This window comes from Rhincodon typus, chromosome 4 (assembly GCF_021869965.1).
Source record: "Rhincodon typus isolate 14 chromosome 4, sRhiTyp1.1, whole genome shotgun sequence".
In the NCBI taxonomy this organism is placed as follows: domain Eukaryota; kingdom Metazoa; phylum Chordata; class Chondrichthyes; order Orectolobiformes; family Rhincodontidae; genus Rhincodon; species Rhincodon typus.
In genome coordinates, this window is record NC_063335.1 from 105,017,999 (window position 1) to 105,043,471 (window position 25,473).

The 25,473-nt window shown below is 37.7% G+C and overlaps 1 protein-coding gene and 1 long non-coding RNA gene across 6 annotated transcripts in view; one reads left to right on the forward strand and one right to left on the reverse strand.

The window, feature by feature from the left end:
• Positions 1–935: 935 nt before the first annotated feature.
• Positions 936–25,473, reverse strand: part of LOC109918182 (focal adhesion kinase 1) — a 117,867-nt gene continuing 93,329 nt past the window's right edge. For 4 of the 5 annotated variants that reach the window (XM_048595535.1, XM_048595533.1, XM_048595536.1 and 1 more), the window contains 4 exons: positions 15,910–15,918; positions 10,581–10,736; positions 7,754–7,834; positions 936–1,959 (listed from right to left, as the gene is read on the reverse strand). In XM_048595535.1, coding sequence (XP_048451492.1) covers positions 1,744–1,959; positions 7,754–7,834; positions 10,581–10,736; positions 15,910–15,918 — 462 coding nt within the window. In that variant the 3' untranslated portion in view covers positions 936–1,743. The remainder of the gene's footprint in view (positions 1,960–7,753; positions 7,835–10,580; positions 10,737–15,909; positions 15,919–25,473) is intronic. The other variant, XM_048595534.1, reaches the window with a different exon arrangement.
• Positions 16,984–25,473, forward strand: part of LOC125482909 — a 39,712-nt gene continuing 31,222 nt past the window's right edge. The window contains exons 1-2 of the long non-coding RNA XR_007261899.1: positions 16,984–17,031; positions 17,790–17,865. This is a non-coding gene — a long non-coding RNA (uncharacterized LOC125482909). The remainder of the gene's footprint in view (positions 17,032–17,789; positions 17,866–25,473) is intronic.

Here is a 25,473-nt window from a genome sequence, read left to right on the forward strand (position 1 = left end):
CTGGATTTCCCCATCAAAGGGCATTTCTTAAAATTGGAGTCAGGTCATTTAGGAACGAAATCAGTAAATACTTCTCTCATACAAAGGAGATTTATAACTCTTTTGTTCCAAAAGGCTGTAGATACTGCAACAATTTAAATTTCAAGACTGAGATTAATAGAGTTTTTTAAATTAAGGTTATAAGGCATGAAAGCAAAGATCGGCAAAATGGAATTGTGGTACAGATCAGTCATGATCTAAATGAATGACAGAATGGTCTAGTCTTTCTCATCTTCAGCTAAAGTAGAGCTACAGAAGAAAAATGAGGACAGTAATTTGCTAACAGCTGTAGTTTACTGTTAACTTTTGAAATATTTCTGAAACTCTGGAAAATTACATCACTGTTCCTCTAACAGCACCCAGTTTGCTCAGGAAATTACTTCCCAAAGATATACTGCTTAAAAGCAGCAACATGGCTAGGAGATAGAATCACTATGAGAATTAGAAAGACATCTTGTTCAATTATACAAGCTCCTGAAGGCAAATCCATGGAACAACAGAGTTGGACAAAATCTGAGAGATCTCATCTACTCTCCAGATAAAGAGAAACACAAGACGAAACAGACAAAAACATGTTTGTCTATCAAAAATATTTGAGGATCCTTAAATATCTTTTGTTCTCAGGAGTCTGGATGGGTTTGGCAAAACCACATTTATTTCCCAGACAACATTAGCTATGAACCATAAATTGGCACCAGAACTACACAGGCCAGCTTCCCTTTCCTGTAGAGCATGAGAATATTTTTCAACCATTTGGATTCTTAAACTCTTGTGACTGGTACTTCTGGTACCAGCTGATAAATTATTTACAATTTTGAAATTGCTTGTGCAATCCTATGTTTAACTGAGACAAAGTGCAGATGTATATCAGGTAATATGTACAAAACATTACAAGGTTTTGCTTTTTATTAACACCTTTTTAATAGGTCAAATAACTGTACAGTTCATTATATTCTTCCTGAGAATAATTTATACCCCAAAATGAAGGAGGGAGTTCCAGAGAACAGGTAATACATATGGAAAATAGAAATAAAAATGTACCACGTCTGCATACTACACTGTTCCCACAAACTCCTAGACAAGCCAGAAACAAGATGGTTAGTAACTAGTTTGTTTTTAATTGTGATTGTGGCTTTTGTTTTAAATAATTAAAAAATGAAGTTAAACAATGGTAGAAGAAATATTAATACACAGCACTCAAATTTTGCTGCATCTGCAATTGCAGCACAATCTGTTCCAGGTTTTCTCTAAACAACTAGCATGTATTTCTGCTTGAAGCATGATACAGTCTCAGGTCTATTCTACATGCTAGTCTTTTAATTAACACTTCAGAGTGTTGCTAAAATACAGGTGAACCTCCATTCACACGCTGAGGTGGAGTAACGAAGAAAGTTTTTTTTGTTACCTTAAATGACTTCAGTCTGAAAATATAACATCTTTGTTCAAATCCTGTCGATGTATTGCAGCTAAATATTGGTCTATTTCTATTCAGTGATTACAGTTCCAGTCTGGAGTTGTTGTACTGTATAGCAAGAATTCTCAGCCCTCGGGTGTCCCGGAATCCTTGACTTGACAGTACTTTCTCTGCTTTTTATACATATGTTGATAGATAAAGTCTTTTTTTGGCTCTTTGTGATTCCACATGCTGGTGGTAGATTTGATCACACAATCATTTCAAAAACCCCCAGAGCAAGCTTCAGGCAGCTAGAGTGGCCGAGGTTGACCTCCAATCATTTTCAGTCTGGCTTGGTCGATAACATCCAGCAAATTTTTGGCATCCACAGCTAATGCATGTGCAGCTGTCAGCATCTGCTTCTTATATTCCTGCTGAAGAGTTGTCATCACATATTGTTGGGCCAGCTTCATTTTTCCAATTAATTCTGCTAGGTCAGAGTTCAGTAGCTTTTGTGCCATCTCAATCTATAGAGGAAACGTAAGGTTAGAGGCTTCCACAGTCAAACGCATGTAAAGTATTAATCATGGTATGTGATCATAATTCTAAAAGCTGGTATCAACATTTCAATCAATTAAGCAGCATTTGGTTGAATTAATAAAACTACTCCAACTGCATTGTTAAGCATTAATGCTGATATTCTACTACACTATGAAACAGGCAAATTAAAAAATTGAGTTGTGAAAAGAAAAATAAAGAAAAAAATGCAGTCAAATATAAGAAAAATGTAATTTTTGATTATGAAAAGTTTTCAATGGAGTGGATACAGAGGGACAGAACATTTCCTCTTGTGGGAACAGCATAACCAGAGGCAAATGGTGTAAGACTGTCATCATGAAACCCAGATTTCTGAAGAAACATCTGCACCCAAACAGTGGTGAGAACGTGGGTCTCGCCACTTAAGGGAGCGTTTGAAGTAAATAGTACAGATGCATTTGAGGGGAAACTAGTCACAATCATGAATGAGAAGGTTGTGATGGTGGAGAAGAGAAAAGATGGGAGGAGGACTGACAGGAGCAGAAACACTGGCATGCACTGATTGGGTTGAGTGGTCTATTTTTGTGCTGCATATCCTCTGAGTTAACCATCAAAGATTCTTTGGGCCTTTTGGTTCATTTTAATTAAAAGAGCACCAGGCCAACATTTGCTGGAAAATCACTGATGTGGTCACGATGCATGTTTTACTAATGCATAGGTTAGGCAACAAGTTCAGGCAAACTTCTGCCTCACACAAATGGCAATTCATGCTTCAACCCCATCACTGTACTCTTAAAGAAATTGCAGGATTTATATATTAATTGATTATACTTGGAGCAGAAAGTTAGGGCTTGCAATCAATGGTATCTTTCTAAATACTTAATTGTAATGCAATACCAATGAACCTTATTGTAACGAGATAAAATATGTGCTAGTGATTTTCAAATTCCATCATTATGATTTTAATAACAGAGACTTTCATGGAATGACTTGTTTTATAAAAAAGGAACAAAACATCAACTTAAAATAGCCACAACAATCACCTGACCACACTTGTAAGCCAAGCTTCATGAAAACAACATGGAATAAACACAGTTGTCTAAACTCAAAGTAAAATTTTATGATACTAAAACTAATTCACCGAGTCAGGAAAAAAACCACTCATTTTCTGTTTTGATTCACACCTCCGAGAAGTTTCACACGTTAAAAATAAAAGATGTGAACTGCAATTATCAAGTTTAGAAACAATTAACTTAGACAAGGAACTACACAAACCAACCTGTATTTCAAGTTTTGGCAGAGCATAAAGACAGATTTTTGACCACAAACTGGAACCATTTGGAGAAAGTGCTCTCAAGAAGGAAAAGTGCCTAGTGACAGAACTGATAAAGAAGAAACACCACAAACTGAAAACTCAAAGGGGAACTGCTGTTGATTTGCCATTGCTGATGGTTCAAGTCTGCACAGTCTGAAGTTAAAACCCTCCACCTCAAGGACTTTAAACTGTACTCTCCTTTCGATTCCTTTTGCACTGGACTCTCTCCCTTAACCTTTGTAACCAGTATGCATAGACAGTGTGATCTTGCATCTTATTATTTCTCTGGGGTTAGAAAACAATTAAGAAAAAAATTCATAATTGATACAGACATAGGGTAAGTACAGTTTTATTAGAGAGACACATAGCCTCCAGCTGAAAAGAACACAAATCCTTATTATGGCCAACCCAGGAGGTTGCAAAGAGGGGAGCTGATTCAACCCTCCTCAGCTGGTTAGAACAAATTTTTAGTCAAGAAAATAATTTAAATAAGTGAGTTTCATTCTTGAATGAAGTAATTTCCTTTTAAAGATTCAAATTAAAAATAGATCCTTGCTATCTTCCTGTCCCACTTAAGCCAAACCTTTTCTCTTTATTTTTTCGGTATCTGATTTCACTAATTCACCCTTTTTCTCAGTTGTTCTTCTACTTCTTTCTGAAACCTTATTTAATTGGTGAAGGGAACAACAATGTTGATCATTATGTTCCCAGGTACCTCAGAGCCCTTGGTGTGCTGTTTAAGTTACTGCAAGTCTGAGCTGAAAGTGCAAATTATACTTGAGCTGAAGGGTGCAGTAAAATGCTCCATTTCTGCAAGATTTGATTTACAGATACATAGGAATTGAAACCTTTTCAACAATGCCACTTTCACAATTTTGGTGATACTAAATTACAACTCCTGTTGTATGCTGAAAAGGAATGCGAGATGACACAAACAAGTTAGCAGACCAAGTTCGATGCATAAAATTTTGTACTAACACATTTCAGAGAAAAACAATGAAAGCAAGTACAGCCTAAATGGTAAGCTTATTGGTAAATTGGAGGAACAAAGATGTAGAAGGTAAAATACATAGCTTGTTAAAGATGTGAGAGAAGTACAAAGAGACAACTCTGGATTTTATATATCAAGCTACTGACAATATAATGGAGGAATTGACGTTATATTTTTTAGGTCACAGCAGGACGAATGCATGATGATCTGGGCAACTCATTATAGGAAGGATATGAGTACTATAGCACAGATTGGCTACAGTGATATCAGAATTTACAAAAGGGATATCATACTTGGCAGATTGTGACAATACTGTAGCTTTAAGAGGTGTGCTTTGTCCTGGTTTCTTTTAGAGAGACAGGGACACAAGTGAGGAGCAGTCTATGAAAAGAAAAGCAACTTGGAGTCCTTGGAGTTTTTTAAATAAAACAATAGAAGCGATATGAGTGAGTGTGGTCAAACTCTCACTGATCCAGGAGTTTTAGCTTTCAACAGTTGTTGTTGGGGTCTCAGCAGGTCTGGAAGGCAGCGACTCTCTCCTGGCTACTACACTCTCTCTCTCTCTCTCTGGGGAGCTGCTGCAGGTATGTCTTTCTTGTTGATAGGAATCCTATCATCTGTTTTTCTGAATTTGCCTTTTTGCCAAGGTGTGTTTTTGGGATGTTTACTAAATTGGAACAGTTACTGTTTAGTAGTAAAATAATCTATTATTCTGTTAAGTTTTCCAATATAGTTAAATCATTCTAAGTTCCTCTTTCTTTTGTTGCATTTTAACTATAGTGTTGGAATGAATTGTGTTTTGCTTAATGTCGAGTAGTTTGACCGATCAAAGTGCATCTGGGATACAGCACCTCGCATTTACCTTTGAAATAAGAAAAAGTTAGGGGGTCTGGTCTGGTTCATAACCATAACAAACTGGGGGCTCTTGTTGGGATCAAAATCTTGAATTCAAGCTTTCTGTTGGTTAGTGAAGCTAATAAGTGACCCCTAACCTCATGTGATAGTATCTTTTCTTTGGCTCCTTATCAAATGATGACGGAACTAAATGCAATATAAAAGTGTGCAGATAGCACAAACTTGGGTGGGAGGACATACTGTTAGGAAGATGAAAAGATGCTTCAGTGTAATGTGGACAAGATGAATAAGTTGGCAAATGCATGGCAGATGAAGTTTAATGTGGATAAATGTGAGGTTAACCACTTTGGTAGCAAAAGGGAAGGCAGATTATCTGAACGATGGTAGATCGGGAAAGGGGGAGGTGCAACAAGACCTGGGTATCATTGTACACCAGTCAGTGAAAGTAAGCATGCAGGTGCAGCAGGTGGTGAAAAAAGCAAATGGATATTGGCAGTCATAGTGAGAGAATTTAAGTACAGAAACAGGGAAGTCTTGTTGCAATTTTACAGTACCTCGGTAGGACCATACCTGGGATATTGTATGCAATTATGGACTCCTCATTTGAGGAAGAATATTCTGACTATGGACGAAATGCAACCAAATTTTACCAGAATGATTCCTGGATGGCAGGACAGATGTATGAAGAAAGACTGGATCAGTTTAGAAGAATTGAAAGGCGGGGGGAAACAGTCTCACAAATTCAAAAATTGTAACTGGACTAGACAGGGTAAACGCAAGAAAGATGTTCCCAGTGACTGGGGAGTCCAGAGCCAGGGGTCCCAGTTTAAGGATAGCGATAAAAACAAAATTGCTGGAAAAGCCCAGCGGGTCTGGCATCATCTGTGAAGGAAAAAACATAGTTAACGTTTCAGGTCCGCTCTGAGGAAGAGTCACCAGACCTGAAACGTTAACTATGTTTTTTCCTTCACAGATGCTGCCAGATCTGCTGGGCTTTTCCAGCAACTTTGTTTTTGTTCCTGATTTATAGCATCTGCAGTTCTTTCGGTTTTTATTAAGGATAGGGATGCCCACTCAGGACTGAGTTGAGAAATCTCTTCATGCAAAGTGTGCTGAGCCTGTGGAATTCTCTGCCACAGAAAGCTGTTGAGGCCAAACCATGTAATGTTTTCAAGAAGGAGCTAGATATAGGTCTGAGTGCTAAAAGGATCAAAGGGTACAGGGAGAAACTGTGAACCTTGTGATCTTCATGAATGCCAGAGTTGGCTTGAAGGGATGAATGGCCTACTCCTGTGCCAATTTTCTAAGGCTAAGTTTCTCAGGAACAAGAGGATATGGTAATGAAGAATGACTTGACTAAATATATGTCATTTAGATATCAGCAATACCAGCAAAGTCATGTTTGTAGCCCGTCCTTTACTGCACTCCTTAAGACTTCTTTCTTTGTCCAAGCTTTTGGTCTTCTGGCCTATTATTATCTTCTGATGTGCCTTGGGGTTACACTGATGTTTTACAACGCTAAAGTGCCTTGAGACATTTCATTAGATTAAAGGCACTATGAGTTGTTGCTATCCCTAGCTGGCCTGATACTGGCCAGGAGATTGCCATTCAGTCACATAATGTGGGACTGGAATTACCAGCTAACCAGGCAAGGTACAAGTGGCAGATTTTCTTCTTTCAACGCTGTTGTCTTTATTGGAGTAAGAGATGGTTAAGGGTGGGGGTCGGATTTAATAGAAGTTTTGAAAAAATAATGAAGGGTTTTGAGAGGCTAAATACTGATTGTTTGTACTACTTGGAGGAATGGTAATCAAACGACCTCTTAGAGTTTAATGGAAGAAGAAATGTGAAAGTCCTGAGTCATTTTCTTTTCCATTTATTAGATCTTAAAATGCTTTAATGGCTACTGAAGCAGATTACAAAAACATTGGTGATGAAATTATTCTTTCACACAAGTAAAATGCTAATAGAAGTTTTTAAAAATGTAACAAACTTAATTACCATTAATATGAGTTCCATTATTCGAGCTCAGGAGCCACGCGAGTCCTTAAAAAGCAGTTTAGAATTCTGGAATCTGAGATAGCAGACAGCTGCCATGCATCTAACAGTGGCTAGATCTGTCTAATGCACTCAAATACAAAAAAAGAGCACATTCTATTTTTTAATATTTACATTGCAGCTGCACAACTTGAAAAAAGTTAAAAACCAAAAGAACTGTGGATGCTGTAAATCAGGAACAAAAACAAAGTTGCTGGAAAAGCTCAGCAGGTCTGAAAAGAGTTAAAGCTGGGGTTTTATAGAATTATTACCTATCATGTTGCACACAGGGAATCAGTACCGTGTGCTGTCTTCAACTGAAGCAAGCTGAGCAGACAGTAAATTTGACAGGAGACTGTCATCACATACAGGAATGTGGGCAAAGTGTGTGGTTTAACAAGTTTACACAAGTAGTTTCCATGATAAATGTGGGCATAGGAATTTATAATGAACATGCTGCCAAGAAGTGAGTTTCGATTCATTTATAAACACATACACAGAAGGATTTACTTATTAACTAGCAAATGCTGTATGGTAAATGGCAATGAGTTTGATCAATTAAAGGCTAAACAAAGTCTTTGCTTACCTCTCTATGGGTGCTTGCTGGAAGTGAAGGAATGGTTTCATCCACTGTAGCCAATAAAGTTCTCAATGCCAAACCAACCTCCTGAGAACACATTTACCAGAATCAAAGCACTTCTGACAATAAACTGATCAATTTAGTGCAGAACATGGACAGTGAGACTCTCACTTTTTTTATCTTTGCCGAGTTTAAATAAATTGAGCTGTGTTTGGCAGAACAGGAATCAATAAACATTTTTTTTTTATAAACACCATTGACTTGTGACATACTCAAGCGTTTTTAATTAATTTTGCTTTGAATGTTTTTTTACCATGGTGAGATGAAAAGGAACAATTTTGAAGCCCTTTCTGTTCAGGGTAGTGAAGTGATCTTATTTGGCTGTTTTTCATCACATTTTGAGGGCAGCATTAAGGTTCAACGATGTTTTACCACAGATGATCTCAGTACTCTGGGAAACATTGCAGAATTGTGGAAATTAAAAATCTGTAATTCACAATGATACTTTCATAATGGAATATAAACTCCATATTTTAGTTTAATTATCTTGTTGTGTCTCAACCTACAGTCAAACTTATAATATTGATTTTGACATGACCGAAAAAAAATCTAGACTTATTGCGAAATGAAATCAATCAGAAATCCCTTTGTTGGATTTATTTTCTCATAACTATAAGGTTAGAAATGGTATAATTGAAAAAGTCTGAGAACAGCACACTTGGCAGGCAATTGAGATGGATAACACTGCACTGTAATTATCTCTCATTCTACCAATTTTTGCTTTTAACATTCTAACCCTTTTCAAAATGATTTTACAGCATGCCACATCAGAGTGGCTGAGCTATTTTTGCCTCTTGCTATTAAAATGTACACTTGTGTGACATTTCCCATGTCTTTCTAAGAGAGATTGTCAAATTAGTGCTAATTAGGTGCAGTTTTGTGCTCAGTTGGGAATGCACAAATCCATTTCAATATTACTCTTACAGTCAATGGATAGCTTTTGCCGTGATTCCCGGGGTGAAAGAGCAATGTTTAATCATTTATATAAAACAAAGAACTGCAGATGTTAGCAAACTGCAACAGAAACAAATTGCTGGAAAAACTCAGCAGGTCTGGCAGCTTTTGTGGTGAGAGAAACAGAGTTAATGTTTAATTTTATTGTTTTTTCCAATTTTTACCATTCCAAACAAGAGAAGGAAGCAGGACGGATGATGATAACTTTATGACTTTCTTTCAATTTCCATCCGGCTCTCACCCTCACCTGGTCCATCTCTGACTCCTTCTTGACATCTGTTTCCATTCCTGGGGATAGGTTGGGCACTAACATACTTCCACAGTTACTTGAGCTATATTACCTCACACCCTGCTTCCTGTAAGGACTCCATTCCATTCTCCCAGATTCTCTGCTTCCGGGGCGTGGGAGGTGGCAGGAGGGTGGGGGTGGTGGTGGTGGTGGTGGAGGGATGCTTCAGAAGGGTTCACCTTTTTCCTCAACCAAAGATTCCCTGCCCCTGTGGTTGACAAGGCCCTTAGCCATGTCTGACCCATTCTCTTCCCTCCCATAACAATACAGGCCACCTTTCATCCCACCTGCCTCCGCATCCAAAGAATCATAAGCTGCCATTTCTGTTACCTCCAGTGGGATACCTCTCCCTCCCTCCTTGTCAGCATTTCATAGGGACTATTCCCGGTGGAACATCCTTGTCAATTCCTCCTCCACTCCCAACACCTCCCCACAACCCCATCACACCTTTCGATACAATCGCAGAAGTGTAACACCTATTTGTTTACTTCCTCCATCCTCACTATCCAAAGCCCCAGACACACCTAGGTGAAATGGTGAATCACCTGCACTTCACTCAATCTAATCTACTGAGGTCGCTACTCACAATGTGGTACCCTCTACACTGGATAGATGAAACACAGACTGTTTTGCAAAACACTTAGGTTCTGTCCATAACCATGACCCTAAGCTTCCAGTTGTCTGCCAATCCAACACACCACTGCGTTCCTTGGCTGCTATTTCTGTTTGGGCTTGCTGCAGCACTCCCACAAAGCTTAGTGCAAACTGGAAGAACACCACCTCATCTTCCACTTGGGAACCTTGCAACCTTCAGGTATCAATATTGAGTTCAATAATTTTAGAGCCTGAACACCCCCTTCCAGGTTTTTTACCCAACCCTACACCCCAGTGCTGTCATGACGAATTGCTTTCACCATAGCCAACCCATTTTCACTCTCTCAATGATCCCATTACTACCTATCTATCTTTTTTTTTTTGACTGAGAACAAAAAAATGCTGTAAATCTCAGTGGGGCAGGCAGCATCAGTGGAGAGGTAGCAAGTTAACGTTGACTCTAGAACACTGTTTCTGATGAAGAGTCATCTAGACTCAAAATGTTAGCTTGCTCTGTCTCTCCATGGATGCTGCCTGACCCGCTGTGATTTCCAGCCTTTTTTGTTTTCAGTACAGATTCAGCATCTGCAGTAATTTGCTCCTATCTTTTCTTCTTCCCTTCATACTATCAACAGTCTTTTTACCCAAATTTTCCTTCCCTTTCTCTCTAAGCTCCACCTAGTCTGCCCTCACTTCCTGTCAACAAGATAAACTACATTTTCCTAGATGCTACCAATTCTGAACAAGGGTCACTGGACTTGAAAAGTTGCCTGTGTTTCTCTCTCCACAGACGCTGCCAGACCTGCTGGGTTTCTCCAGCAATTTCTGTTTTTGTGTTTAATCCCTTCATCATGCTTCTGCATTCTTTTTCCAAAGTATTACTATTGACAAAACTGTGAAGTCTTCCACAGTACCAAATTTAGAAGAGCTTCTCACCTTTACCATCGGTATGTATTCTTCTGGAGGTGCTGGCTGTATTTTACTAGACATTTCTATCACGGCCTTCACCAATCCAGTTACATTTTCATACACTTTGTCATTGGAACGGTCCAGGTTAGCTGTGGGTGGGGGGCTTATTTCTTGTGGTTGAATCTGGATTACAAGAATCAAGCTAGTTATAGCATCATATTATATTCTACATTTTTAAATGATAACACATCACTGATTGTTAGGTAAAGAAACTTCTGAAACTCCATGGATAACTACAGAGTCTCATAGAATCATGGAATATACTGCACAAAAAAGAATTCTCTGCTGTTAACTGCACCTCATTTCTTAACAATGCCACAATGGTTAGTTTGTTGTGCGAACATTTTCACACTTTAAGGACGTCACTCAGCCATTGTAAAGAGTGTGCTGTAGCACAGACACCATAAAACAATAAAAACTGACCTCAAAAAAGAATTAATCATGAACCATAGCAATACTGTAGGTTAATTAAAGGGTTTAGTTCATCGTTACCTACCTCATGTTACATAGCATTGTTCATCTAGGCCACAGCACCAACTCCTCTCAATGAGGCTACTAAGATGTGCAGCTTAGGTGAATTAGCCATGGTAAATTGCCCATAGTATCCAGGGATGTGCAGGTTAGTTGAAGCCATGGGAAATGCAGGATTACAGGGATAGCGTAGAGTGGTGGGTCTGGGTGGGATGCTCTTTGAAGGGTCGGCTGGGACTCAATGGGCCGAACGGCCTGCTTCCACACTTGGGGGATTGTATGATTATCACTCTCAAGAAACCATTATTTCCAAAATACCTGTTCATTTGATAAGGTGCATTAATGTTAACAATTTTCACCAAATGCACCTGGTACTTCTTGTTGCCAACTTACCATGATATAGGAGCAGAATCTGGCCATTCGGACCATTGAGTCTGCTCCGCTATTCAAACATGGCTGATATGCTTCTCAGTCTTAGTCTCCTGCCTTCTCCCTGTAACCCCAGATCATCTGACTAATCAAGTGCTTATCTACCTCTGTCTTAGGTGCCCTCAATTACTTGGCCTCTACAGCCTTCTGCAGCAATGAGGTCCACAGATTCATCACTTCTGGCTGAAGGAATTTCTCCTCATCTTGGTTCTAAAGGGTCATTCCTTTTCTCCGAGGCAGGTGCTCTCGGATCCCAATCTCTCCTACTAGTAGAAACATTTTCTCCAAGTTCACTGTACCTGTGCCTCTCAATACTCTAAGTTTCAATGGGACCTCCCCCTCATCTTTTTAAACTCCACTGAGTACAGTCCAGAATCCTCAACCACTCCTTATACGACAAGCCCTTAATCCCCAGGATCAGTTTTGTAAACCTCCTTTGGACCCCCTCCAATCTAGCACATCCTTTCTTAGATATAGAACCCAAAACTGCTCACAATATTCCAGTTGCTGTCTGACTAGAGCCTTATACAACCTCATTTGAAAACATTTCACTTGAAGCATTAATCCTCGAGTACTAATACACTCTCCTTCGGACTCTTGTGGTCCTAACCCTAGCCTTGGAAAAATATGCTAATGTTAAACACAGGACCTCAACTCATACTAATGGTGTTATTACATACATTTCCTGTTACGTGAATTTAAAACTTTGTTATTTGGATGGAATACATTTGTGTTCTTCAATGTAAAAACTTGATTTGTTTTATAAACAAATTGCCTGTCCCATTCTCTGCTCACAAAAGTGAAGAATGGAAGTATTAGACATGGGAACAGTCTGACAGTTTTAGAACCAAGCCCCAGGAATGACCATTCTTGAATTATGGGCAGCAGAGTCAGTTGCAGGTTCCATCTGCTCGTGCCAGTATTGTACTTCAATCCTAATCTCTAGGCAGTTAAAAGACCCATTTCCCATGCAGCTATTGTTACTGCTGCACTAAGTAAGCCATAAATTTAGTAACAATGAGTGTTAAAATTATGGGTGTTGTTGTGCTGAATGACAGACTGTTTTGTTGCACAATCTCATTTCATACAGGGTTATCAAACCCTGACAATATCTTCTCCTCTGGTTTGGGCAGAATTTAAAGTTCGAAACGTGAAAGCATCAACTATTAGTTCACTGCTCAATGCACTTTCTCATTGAGCAATACATTATTTTTCCTGGTGATATATATCAGACCAACACATCTTTATTGCAGACATATAGCACACTGCAGTAGACAGATAAATCAGATTCACATTTTAGAACTTTCATTTGTGGAATCACATATGACTACAAAGATTTAGAACTTCTATTAAGGTAACAATCATGTAAATGAAGAGATAAAATAGTAAGGAAGATTAAAGAGGAACAAAACATAGCTACACTTAAACTGAATAAACAAAACAAACTTCTGCCCCACATTAACTTTGGAGAAAAATCAATAATCATATGCTTTTGTGCAGCAAATGGTTTTAAATCTCAAATGATGGATTTAAAAAAAATTATGTACAATTTTTCGACATGAACTAGTTTAATAATGGAACTGTCCATTCAGTAACTTTGCAAATGTTCAATTCAAGCATTATGAGCTTGGCAGTGGACAAATGAAATTCTAGCAAAGTATCTACCAAACACATGCTTTCATTCCAATCTTGCATTTCAGTACACCACATATGGAATTGCATTCAAATAACAGATTCTACCAGCAATTCGTTAAAACGAGGCCACAGGAACATTAGTAAAAGTAGTCTACATCCTAAATGATTTAATTTAAATTTGAACATTAGTAAAAAGGGTGATTACAACCACACTCCAGAAATTAAGTTGAATATGTGTTGTTAAGACACACAACAAACAGCTATTGTTTAAATATGACAACAGAAGGTGACTAGAAAAGGGAGCATATACTTTCTGCAAAAATGGGCAATTGATCTCTAACCTTTCATTAAAAGCTCAAAGTCCTTACTTATTTCACTTGTAAGAAGTATACATTTGCATATCACTTCATATATAGTATCCTACAAGTTATTGTGGAGCAGACAATCTTGGGGCTCTTTTGGAATTCTGACTTATTTTTACATTAAAATTTGTTTCAGTGGAGACTATTAAAGTCACACAAACAGCATGATAAGGAAATATTAAATGCTTGCCAAAGCTGTCTATTTAAAACAATATGAAATGGCTTTGCCTTTTGTAATATTTTTAAGTCGATTGTCGGAAAAACCCATCTGGTTCACTAATGTCCTTTAGGGAAGGAAATTGCCTTCCTTACCTGGTCAGGCCTACGTGTGACTCCAGACCCACAGCAATGAGATTGGCTCTTAACTGCCCTCTGGGCAATTGGGGATGGGCAATAAAAGCTGCCTAGCCAGCGATGTCCTCATCCCATGAATGAATAAAGAAAAAAAAACTTCACAATAAATGTGCGGTCGTGCTAAGATCACACATATTTAACAATGTTGATATGCTGGAAATATAGATCCCTGTACAAACCAAGTTACAAATGTACCATTTTTTTTAAAGAAGTGTGCCTAAGAGGAAGTCAATTATAACTTTTGATTTAAATTTCATGATAATTCATTTGAGATTGCAGTGTCATTGATCATAACCTCATGCTAATCTGCTGCCAAAATTTTCAGATCACTTCTGATCATCAAGGAAGTGAAAATAACAATGCAGTATTCATCTGCAGAAAGATTACAGTCAGAACTTCATTGCACCTAGGAGGTCTGTTTATACATCTATAGCATGAAGAAAGGAAATTACTGGTCAAGTTTGATGAAAATCCCAAATCTACTTTTTGGTTAATTTATTTCATTTAGGTTGTTGTCCCTTTCTCCAGTCCAATGTGCCAAGCTGAAACAAAAATACCAAGGTGACAAAAGCTCCTCGACCGTTACCCATTTCACACTTGAAGCAGTTCAAATTAATCGACTGACTTTTCCACTTCAGTGGAAATACTGACCCATCCCAAACAATAGTAATGAAAGAGAGACCAAAAAAATTGTCAGGTTGCAACAAAGCAAAAAACTGGAGAATCCTAAAATGTAAGTTAGACATTGCTAAAAGAAACAAGCTTTTCATTTTGCACTTGTTAGGACTAGGAGGCAAGAAACAGACTTGAAAAAAAGAGACACCAAATATTGAAGTTGTGTACTTTATGTAGATTATAGACTCCTATTTATAAGATGTAGAAGCATGTTATAAACATGCCTATTTTCAAAGTATCTCAGATTGGTACACATGCAAAGTTTAGTCGAAAGGCAATATTATAATTAGAAAATTTTATAACTATTTTTATTTGAGATGGGAAATATGGAGTGTAATTAATACAATAGAATTGTTCTGCTAATGAAGTGAAGCTAAATAATCTTGCTTTTGCTGATGATCAAAATAATAATTTGGTTTGTGTCTTCATATCATTAATCCATTTTTCAGTCTATGATGACTCAGCCAAACTAGATGGAGCGTATAACTCATTCAACCCACACTATGGTTTCCATGGAGATCAAATTGTAATAGTCCATTGCTACAAGGAGGCAAGTTTCTCTATCCACTTGAGTACTGGGACAAAAATAAACACACAGATGGAATGAATATAGCTGTGGTAAAAATGCAAAATCAATGAAAACAAGACAATTGGCAATGGACAGTGCATCAACAGTACTGAACTGATGTTCCCACCTTGATTATGTCCAGTACACAGCAGTGATTTCTCAAATCTCATTTCAGAATTTTAGTCATAAGATCATATTCCTAAATAGAAGTTTCCATATTAACATTATGTGGCTATGATTTTACAATTAATTTCTGCTATCTTGGATTCTAATGTGGCTGACTTTCAAATTGGGGTATTGGTTTTCACACAGGCCAAAGCCATAGTGCAACAACTTTTAAATAAAAAGATTGAGTGAAGCCCAAAGTGCACTATAAACTGAACTAAGTGGATATTTCTCATATTGCATTTCAATTATCCGGAATGCACTACTGGAAATTATGGCTATAGCAGATTTGACAGTAGATTTCAGAATGGAATTGGATATATGCTAGAAATAAGACAAGTCACAGGGCTCTGGGGATTGAGCAGAGGGTCCTCTCAAAGGGCCATGCTGGCATGATAGCCTCAATGTTCTTCTCCATCTCTGAATCACTGCTATTTTTAAAAAAAAATTACTTAGTCAAGTACAGAATCAGAGAGATAGGGGACTACTGCTATAATAATCAATTTAAATAATTAACTGTTTTCAAAGAAACATGTTGCAATTATACAGCCCTTTTCATGTCACCTTGAAGGAACAAATACTGTATAGTAAACACAAGATAAAATTTAAAAAGAAATACACATATTATTTTGCTTACCCTCCATGGCTAGTGGTGAACACAATGTGAAGGAAGGTTAAAGAAATTTACCAAAAGGAGAAAAAAAGGAAAACAATTATTAAAAATGCAGCAAGCAAACCAATAATGCAATGTGCAGTTAAAAGCTGTGAAAACAATGGCAGTCTAAGAATATCATGCATCATCAAATTTGTTAGAGTGCAATTTAAAAGCTGTGTACATATTTCATCTTAAAAAGAAATTCCGCTAAAGTAAAAGCATTTTCTAAAAAACATGCAAATCAAATCACTGGAATATATCAAACAAGTAATAAAGTCTGGTACTTGGTTAAAATTAAATAGCTTTACTGCATAGAGAAGAACCATGAGAGCAGGAAACTGGAGAAATGTTTAACTTCCCAATAGAGGCAATAAAATATTGCAGCAGTTAGCAATGCAATCCAAGTGATAAAAAAACTCATAGAATAGAATGAGAAATTTTGGACATAGATTTGCAATTGTACCATCAAACATGTTTATTGTTATACAACAGCATGTCTAAATTCACACCAAGAAGTTATTTCCTGTTTTCCTTTTCTTATCTGCCAACGGAGATATGTAATTGAGAAATTTTGCTTGAAATACCATAGGAAAGACAGATGCGATCATATGCTCCTCAACATGGGGTTGCAAACAGTTTTCTACAAGCTGCTTGCACGTGATTATGTTATTGCAATTATGTACATATTTATAAATTGTTTAAAAGGTGAAAGCGTGATAACTCTTGGTGATTCAGAATCAAAATGTTTCAATACCGGCAAGAATTTGTTTTTTTTCCTCAATTTGGCCTTTAAACCAAGGCAAACCTGTGCAATAATGTGGAAGAGTGGATCATCCACTTGCTGTCAAGCTCACCAGATATTCCTCCCAATGATTTCAAAATAGAATATTATGCCCTTTAAGGCGCTATGCCTCTGAAGGCTTCTGAAAATAATTTAATAAAAATACAGTCACACTCTTCCATAATTTACAGTTTAAAAAATAAACAAATTTGGCTAATGCCATTTTTTCCATTCAATTAATAATATTTCTATGATCTTTGCACACTTGTTTCACAGGAATTTGTAAAAGAAGTTCTTCCAACTCTCCTGCTTTACTTGCACAGGTAAGATTACTTACTGTAGGATATCAATACAGAGTTTCGAGTTTTGAACTTTCTCACTGAAACAATATAAGCATTGCTTTGCAGACAGTCGTGATTTAAAGAAAAATTAACAAGGAAATGGAAACTCACTCTCTGGCATGCATGTAGTTTAGAACTTAAAATTAAAATGTTATCAAAACAGCCTCATGCTTATCCAATGCTTGGAGACTATTATATTAGACTATATTGCGACATACCACATTAAAATGATTTACTTACCTAACTATGAACTGTACCATGCATGAACACTTTTACCAGTCACTTCGTATTAGATAATAATGCAAACAATATTTTGGTAAAACAGGAAATAACTCAAAGGTTTACACTCAAGCAGGGACAAATGAAACTTCTGAATGGCATTGATAAGTAAATTATATCGTGGTTCACGGTACATGGCTTAAACTACTCATATTTAATTATGCAACCTAAACTAGGTGCCAACTTAACTTGATAGGTAAGCATACACAGTATAAAATGTGTCAACCTCAAAATCTAGGTTAGAGCTGTTACTTTTGTGGAAATGCATTATATTGCAAGTTATTATATTTCTTACAATTTTAATTCAATAATAGTATTGTGTTTGCTTTGCCACTACAGATAACAGTGTATATATTGCCCTAGCATATAGGGCACCTCCTGTTTTTGGATGCCAAAATGCATATTTAGGTCTATATGCAGCGTATCAGTTGACACTCCCTCTCACCACCCCTCTTTTTCAGCTCGTACAAGTATGTTGAGGGTTATGCTCACATTAGGAGTTGGCCTCAGGTTTTCAACTGAGAAAACATCTTTAAGGTTAGTGTCATCCTATATGTTGGTGTTTTGGATCAAGCAGGTGATCTGAGTTATGCTGCCAACATAATGCTATGAAGTTTAAGACATGCCGATATAGAGCAGATTGTACGGTGACCAAAACAGACATTTTCCGTTACATTTCAAAGTGACCACCTCTATACCACTGGCTCACATTATATTTGATGTATTAGTCAACTTTATTTTTGGAAACATTTTTTAAAACTTTCAAGGTTGACTCATACCTACAGTAAAAGCAATAAATCTATCCTTCAAGTCAAAAATTTCAAAGTTTTGGAAAAAAGCTGACAGTACATGGTCAAATTATAACAAATTGATTGGGACATAATAATATAAAAATATAAATGGGATATAGTATACTATTCCAAGGAGCATAGTGCTGGAAGACATGGGTCATTTAATTAGTGTAATAATTTCAGAACTGAGTGATTGCTACACAATTCTAAGCTGCCTGTTTTCCTTATTCATTTGTAGGTTGCAGATAATCATGTAGCATCACCATCAAATAAGTTCAATCAAAACAGAAATCATAAAAAGTAAGTTTTAAGGGGTTGAGTGGGTAAAAACAATGCCATAGCATTTCTCTACTCAGTTAGCCTTCCTACCAGTATGGTGCAGAACTGAAGGCCAGTTGGGTTTATGAAGTGATTGCTTTGAGAATCTTACATTTAGGCACATTAGTCATTCTGCCGTATACGCGAGGGTTCAGTTCCTGAGAACCTCCGTGAATGATGAAACACACGAGTGTTGAACTCTTTACAAAAGGTTAAAAATTGTGGATACACAATTTGTGATTTCATAGATACAGAGTATTTATTAATTAGGTGAATAATTTCAATGATGTATGTTTGCTTCACTGATAAAGAGAAAATCAAAATAAAGGAGCATTAGACTGCCCTTTCTTCTTGTAGGAGAATCTAGAACTAGGGATCATTGTTTAGAAATAAGGGGTTGCACATTTAAAACCAGGATGAAGAAACGTTTTTTCTTTCAGAGGCTTGAGTGTCTTTGAAATTCCTCAAAATGCAATGGATGCAGAATCTTTACATATTTTTAAGGCAGAAGTAGACAGGATTCTTTATTGTGACGGGTTGAAAGATCATCGTGGATATGAAGGAATGTAGAGTTGAGGTTACAATCAGATTGGCTGTTTCTTACTGAATTGTGGAGTAGGCTTGAAGGGCTGAATGGCCTGTTCCCAATCCTTGTTCTTATTAAACTAATGCTGCCTGTCACCATTTTTTGTATGAAATACTTGTCATAACTTAATGACTGTTTAATTGTTAATAGATTGGCTGTGAATTACTTACAGCAATTATCTATTTTAAGTTTTAATCAATTAAAAAAATCAACACTGCAACATAGGATTGTTAGCCTAATAAAGTTGTTGGGATAGAGTCAAAGAGTTATACAGTACAGAAACAGACCCTTTGGTATCCCTCTAAACTCTTCCTATTCATGTACCTGTCCAGATGCCTTTCAAATGTTATAATTGTACCAGACTCCACCACTTCGTCTGACAGCTCGTAACATACACGCACCACCCTCTGCGTATCGATGCCGTCCCTCAGGTACCTTTTACTCCTTTCACCTCTTACCTTAAACCTATAACATCTAGTTTTGGCCTTCCCTACCCTAGGAAAAAGACCTGACTATTCAACCTATCCATGCCCCTCATAATCTTACAAACCTTGATAAAGTCACCCCTCACCCCTCTGACGCACCAGCGAGAAAAGCCCCGGCCCATTCAGCCTCTCCATATAGCTCAAATCCTCCAATCCCAGCAACATCCTTGTAAATCTTTTATGAACCTTTTCAAGTTTAATAACATCCTTCCCATAGCAGGGAGGCCAGAACTGAATGCAGTATTCTAAAGATGGCCTCAACAATATCCTGTACAGCTGCAACATGACATCCCAACTCCTATACTCAATGCACTGACCAACAGGGGCAAGGGGTTTTATTGTATGTTACAAAGAACGAAAACCTTAAACAAGACAGAAAATTCTGGAAAATCTCTGCAGGTCTGGCAGCATCTGTGGAGAGAAAGCAGAGTTAACATTTTGGGTCCAGCGACCCTTCTTCAGAACCAAGCCATTTCTCCTGCCAAGTTTCTCCAGCAAGTTCTAATTTTGTTTCAGATTTCCTGCATCTGCAGTTTTTTTTTGTTTAAAGAAAGCCTGGAGTTTGGGAACTGTAAGGTTCAAATAGAAAATAGTCTTGAATATTTTACATTATCATAGGACTCAAGCACACTGGATGCAGATCAGATTTAACAAAAAAAAAATGCCTGGCATCAACTCATGAACCTATCACTAATTTAAAAAAACAAAACTGAAACGGAGTTCAGCATGGAAAGACAGAAGCAAAAGGGAAACAAATCTGTGTAATGTCAGTTACTGATTCTTTGGACCGAATTACAAAATTTGTGCAAGGTGATGTGATCGAGCACATAACCAGTTCGTGAGGGATTCTCAGAATGCTTTTCTCCTTTGTAGTTTATTCTCAGGGGTCACAAGCAAGGCCAGAATGTATTACATTCTAGTTGCCTATAGGTCAGGGCAGGCCTTTTTCCTTCAAGTGCTGTGATCTGTATTCTATGACTGGAGTTAGCAGTTGTAACGATAGTGAAGCTATTAACCTTCACCACGATTACCTCATGAATCTGACCATAACACCTGGCATCCACATATATGTAGTTAAACATGAATCCAAAGGTTGTTGGCTGTGATCTCCTGCTCCTGTACAGGGTATGACTCTGAAGTCCTTGCAAATCTTTAGAAATTACTTTATTGATGAAAGTTGCTCTTTTATGCTGTAATATCACTGTAATATCACAAATAGTTACCCTTTGTTAATGAGGTATAACTGGGTTTATAATAGTCTACTTAAGTCATAAACACTGCTGAACAACTTCTTGGTCCATGAAAATTAATTTTATATTTTTGTAATGCCATTCAAATAAAATTCTCATCAATTTTAATATAGCATTTCTTTCAAAATATTCATTCATTCATTCAACAGCTCATTTGCTTATCCAACATTATTACACCCTTATAAAATTAATAAAAATAAACTTTATTTCTTGGTGTGCTGTCTTTGAAAATTACTTCATACACTTGGCTGATGACATCACTGTTCTGGATGACCAAAGATCCTCTTTATTTGGTAGCAGATCCAAATTAGTGTTAGGAAACGAGCGTTAGATCTCTGTGGATTACTTTTATCAAGGTCAGTGGTGACCACAAAATCTGGATCATGAAGTGATTGATGCAACCTAGTGGCTTACTACCACTTCAGAGGGCAACCATGTTGATGTTGGCAAGGAGTCTGACATGGGCAAGCATTTGTAAAATAATAATGAATCACAAAGCAACGTCGGAATTTAAAACAGAAAGTATTAAACAATAGATGGAGCCAAGAATTGATTACAGGGCAGTTTGAGTCCGTGATCTTATTATTTCCAATTTCAGGCATGTCAGAACTGGAACATGACTAGAAGTCTGTTACTTCCAATAAAACAGAATGTGGGAAAATCGACTATGCCCATGCCAAGCTTTATGAGCCAATGCCATAGCAGAAAGTCGAGTATAACACATGGTCTAATCACCTGTACACAAAATTTGTCAGGCTACTACCTTTTAAACATTGAGGTAAATCTGTTGCTGGCTTTGGGCAGGAACATTTTGACTTTGAAATCAAGACAGATAATTCTTGGTCATCGGTTTCAGAATGAACAAGGCAGTAGGCAGATAAAAATAGTGATCAGTGAGTATTGGCAGGATATTCATTCGTGGAGGGTATCACTGCTGAATGTATTCCAGAATTCAGCTGAAAACTGCTCACCAAGAATCTGAACGCTGCTGATTTTTTTGCTTCCCGACCCAATGAGGCCAACTGGGATCAAAGCCAATTATAAAGTCCCAACTGCTGGCCCAGCTGGGATAAGTTGACTTAGCACTGACCTGCAAAAGAGTCTGGGAGCATAAGACCTTTAAGACTTCGTACTAGACTGGGAATTGCTTTTGTCCACTAGAAACATTTGAGGAACAAATATGGATAAATTGAATAGTTAGTGTGGTGAAATGGACATTCCACAGACAACAAGAGCCTGTAATTAAAATTTGTTACTTGTTATTTCAACCAAGTGTCTCTTTAGGACAACACTTTCATAACAAGAAGCATTTATTATTTTGCTCCCTTGTGGTGCCTTTAAGTGTACTCTACTCAGTACACACCTCATGGGAACCAGGCAATTTTATTTATTTGGATGGAAAAAAACCGCAGCCCATTTCCCATTCAGTTGCACAAAATTTAGCACAAAAACTTCAGCATTCAAAGCTTTGGTTCAGTCATCACCGACTGCTTTTAAACCGATTCAGTTTCTTGATGTTTGTGGAATAAGACAGCATGATTTAAAAATGCATATTTTTAATTCTACTTTTCACAAACCTAACTGCTGGTCATCGCTCTTAATGATCAGCATAGTTGTGTAATGAGTACTTGGCCATGATGATTTAGGTTTATATGGTTTGGATTTTGTGAAAAGGGGTTGTGATTTTGCATATAACTTTGGTTTTGAAATGGTCAGAAAGCAAAATTTCAATTTTCATAGCTTGCCACGTCGAAACATCTATAATAAATAAAAAAAAATTGCAACAGAGAACTCAGTGCATTGGCTCAATCAATCTGATTTGGCTTCAAGCAAAAAGTCTTAATTATATTTACCCCGCATTCTGATGTCATCCTGACCCTTTTTCCTTCTTCCACCTTCCCAATCTAGCTGTGAACGCTGATATTGTTTCTGTCTCAACCACGAATCCTGGAAGTGAATTCATAGCCTCATGACTCTCTACATCCTGCCCTCTGTTTAAAATCATTCAACTGTGTCCTTCAGTAAAGATCTCTCAACAACTGAAAACAAATTGTTTTTATCTATCTTGTCTCATCCTTTCATAGTTTTAATTAAATCTACAATACTGTCCTGTAATCTATGTTGTTCTAACTAAAACAAAAGCTCCATATTTTCAAGACTTTCTTCATACTCATATTTCCTTATTCAGACCAGCATCCTAGTCTTTATGCCCTCTAAAGGTTTAACTTCTTTCCATAGCATGGTTCCCCTCATGGTGCTCAGCACCATAACTAAAGTTTTATTATTTTAATAAATAGGTTCATCATTACCTCTAGCTATTAATTTCCTTATCTCAAGATGCAACTTACCAAATTCTAGTTTCTAAAAGGCGTTATCAACTTGAGGTGCATTCTTTAATATCTTGAGGTGACAAGTCATCTTAAATCTATTTGTTCTTGAAAAACACCAGCCTGCTTCCATTGGGAAACTATTACTGCTCTTTTCAACAATCAAAATCATCACCCTATTCTTACTGACACCGAATTTCAAGATTTAACTATTTCTCTTGAGACTACGGTCTAGATCTTTTCTACCTCCACTCCCATCTTCCAGATCTTTATGATGAATTAATAAATAATGCAGAAATGGCAGATGAACAAATCTCATATTGAAGAGATTTTTGTAGAAGCAATATTAGCTGGGAGTCAGGGAGACGTTCTGCTTTATCTTCATATATCATGCATCTTTAATTCCATCTAAACTGTGAAGGGCTATCAGATATCTATCCAAAGGATACAACCTTGAACAGTTCAACACTGTATTACACCAGAAGTCAATATAGATTACAGGCTTTTAGAAAAGCAACAAGTGCTACAATATGAGATAGTAAGAACAGTTGATGCTGGAGTCAGTTAACACAGTGTGGAGCTGGAGGAGCACAGCAGGCCAGGCAGCAGAGGAGCAGGAAAGTTGACATTTCGGATCGGGACCTCAAAAGTGCTACAATATAGCTGGCATCCACTGGCATGTGAAAAGGACAACTGGTTAATCTTTAAGGATGTAGATCCCTTGTCAGAAGAAGGTCCTGCACTCAAAAACCTTAACTTATTCATCAACATTTCTGTGATATGCACCTTTCTAGAACTTGTGATTTTTAAAACAATTTAGATTGCTGGGCACAACTTCATGGGTTCAAACAAGGAGGACTGTTACACTCAGCTGGATTTAATGGGCTAACTTTATTCTTCAACCAAGCCTGCCTATGATTCCCATCACTGCCCCACACAGATTGAGGGAAAACTTCCACCCCTTAGGAGCAGTAAGTTAGAGGCTCACAGCACCAGTGGGAGTAGTGAATACTATCAGTTCAGCAAGGCCCATGAAAAGATTTGAGCTTCAAATAAGGGTCTCAATAGGGGTAAGTCTGGTTAGGGAAGGCAAAGTGGAGTGTGTGGCTGGGTTAGGAAGAGGGTTACACTGTGCCTGTGTGTCTCCAATGTGCCCCAGAGGTGCTGTTAAAGATGTACTCTTCCCCCTTTCATCTAGGGCTGTGTTCTTGTTGTGGGTATCTCCTGCCACCAGTTAATTAGTGGGATGAGGCTCTTAAGTTGGCTAGAACTACCCATTTAAGGGGTCTCAACTGGTTCAAAAATAGGTAGGCCACACAATGACCAGCCACAAGTAGAATGCTTACAGAGCAGAGGTGAAGGGGAAGGTAGGTGGCAGGCAGGAAAGCCTAGATAACAAGGTGTAGAGCTGGATGAACACAGCAGGCCAAGCAGCATCAGAGGAGCAGGAAGGCTGACGTTTCGGGCCTAGACCCTTCTTCAGAAAATATCTAGCCTACTGAGTTTACTCCCTGACTGCCTTTAGTCAGCAGTACAACACGTTAAAGAGTTGAAAGACACCCATACGTTTAAAAACCTCCTTATTTCTCAACATTATGAAGGACAACAATACAGTACCATAGAACTTTATTTAAATAAATCATTAAAATTGCAGCTCATGCAGAAGACCAAGACAACACAACCCTGCAGATGCATCACCAAACAATTAAGCTCCTATAAAATCAACTACATGATTTAAAAACAGAATGAAAATCTCCCTGATGATTCAGTGAATAGTTCATCTAGAAGGAGGCTCAGCTTTGAAGTACCCTGATGTAAAAATAGCTTAACAAATGTCAAGGCTCATAAGTGAGTAACAGCAAAATATCAGAGGTCAATTAGTACCCATGAACTATATACCAGCAAGCAATCAGTATCTTCAGAAGAGATTTGTTTGTAGTTTATGCCACTATATTTGGTCAGATAATACTGGACAGAAAAAGAGCTTCAGCTGTTTCACCACTAAATTCAGATTTCATATGAACATTGAACATAGGACATAGAACATTACAGCGCAGTACAGGCCCTTCGGCCCTCGATGTTGCGCTGACCTGTGAAACTAATCTGAAGCCCATCTAACCTAAACTATTCCATTATCATCCATATGTTTATCCAATGACCATTTAAATGCCCTTAAAGTTGGCGAGTCTACTACTTTTGCAGGCAGGGCATTCCACGCCCTTACTACTCTGAGTAAAGAACCTACCTCTGACATCTGTCCTAGATCTATCACCCCTCAATTTAAAGCTATGTCCCCTCGTGCTAGCCATCAACATCTGAGGAAAAAGGCTCCCACTGTCCAACCTATCTAATCCTCTGATCATCTTGTATGTCTCTATTAAGTCACCT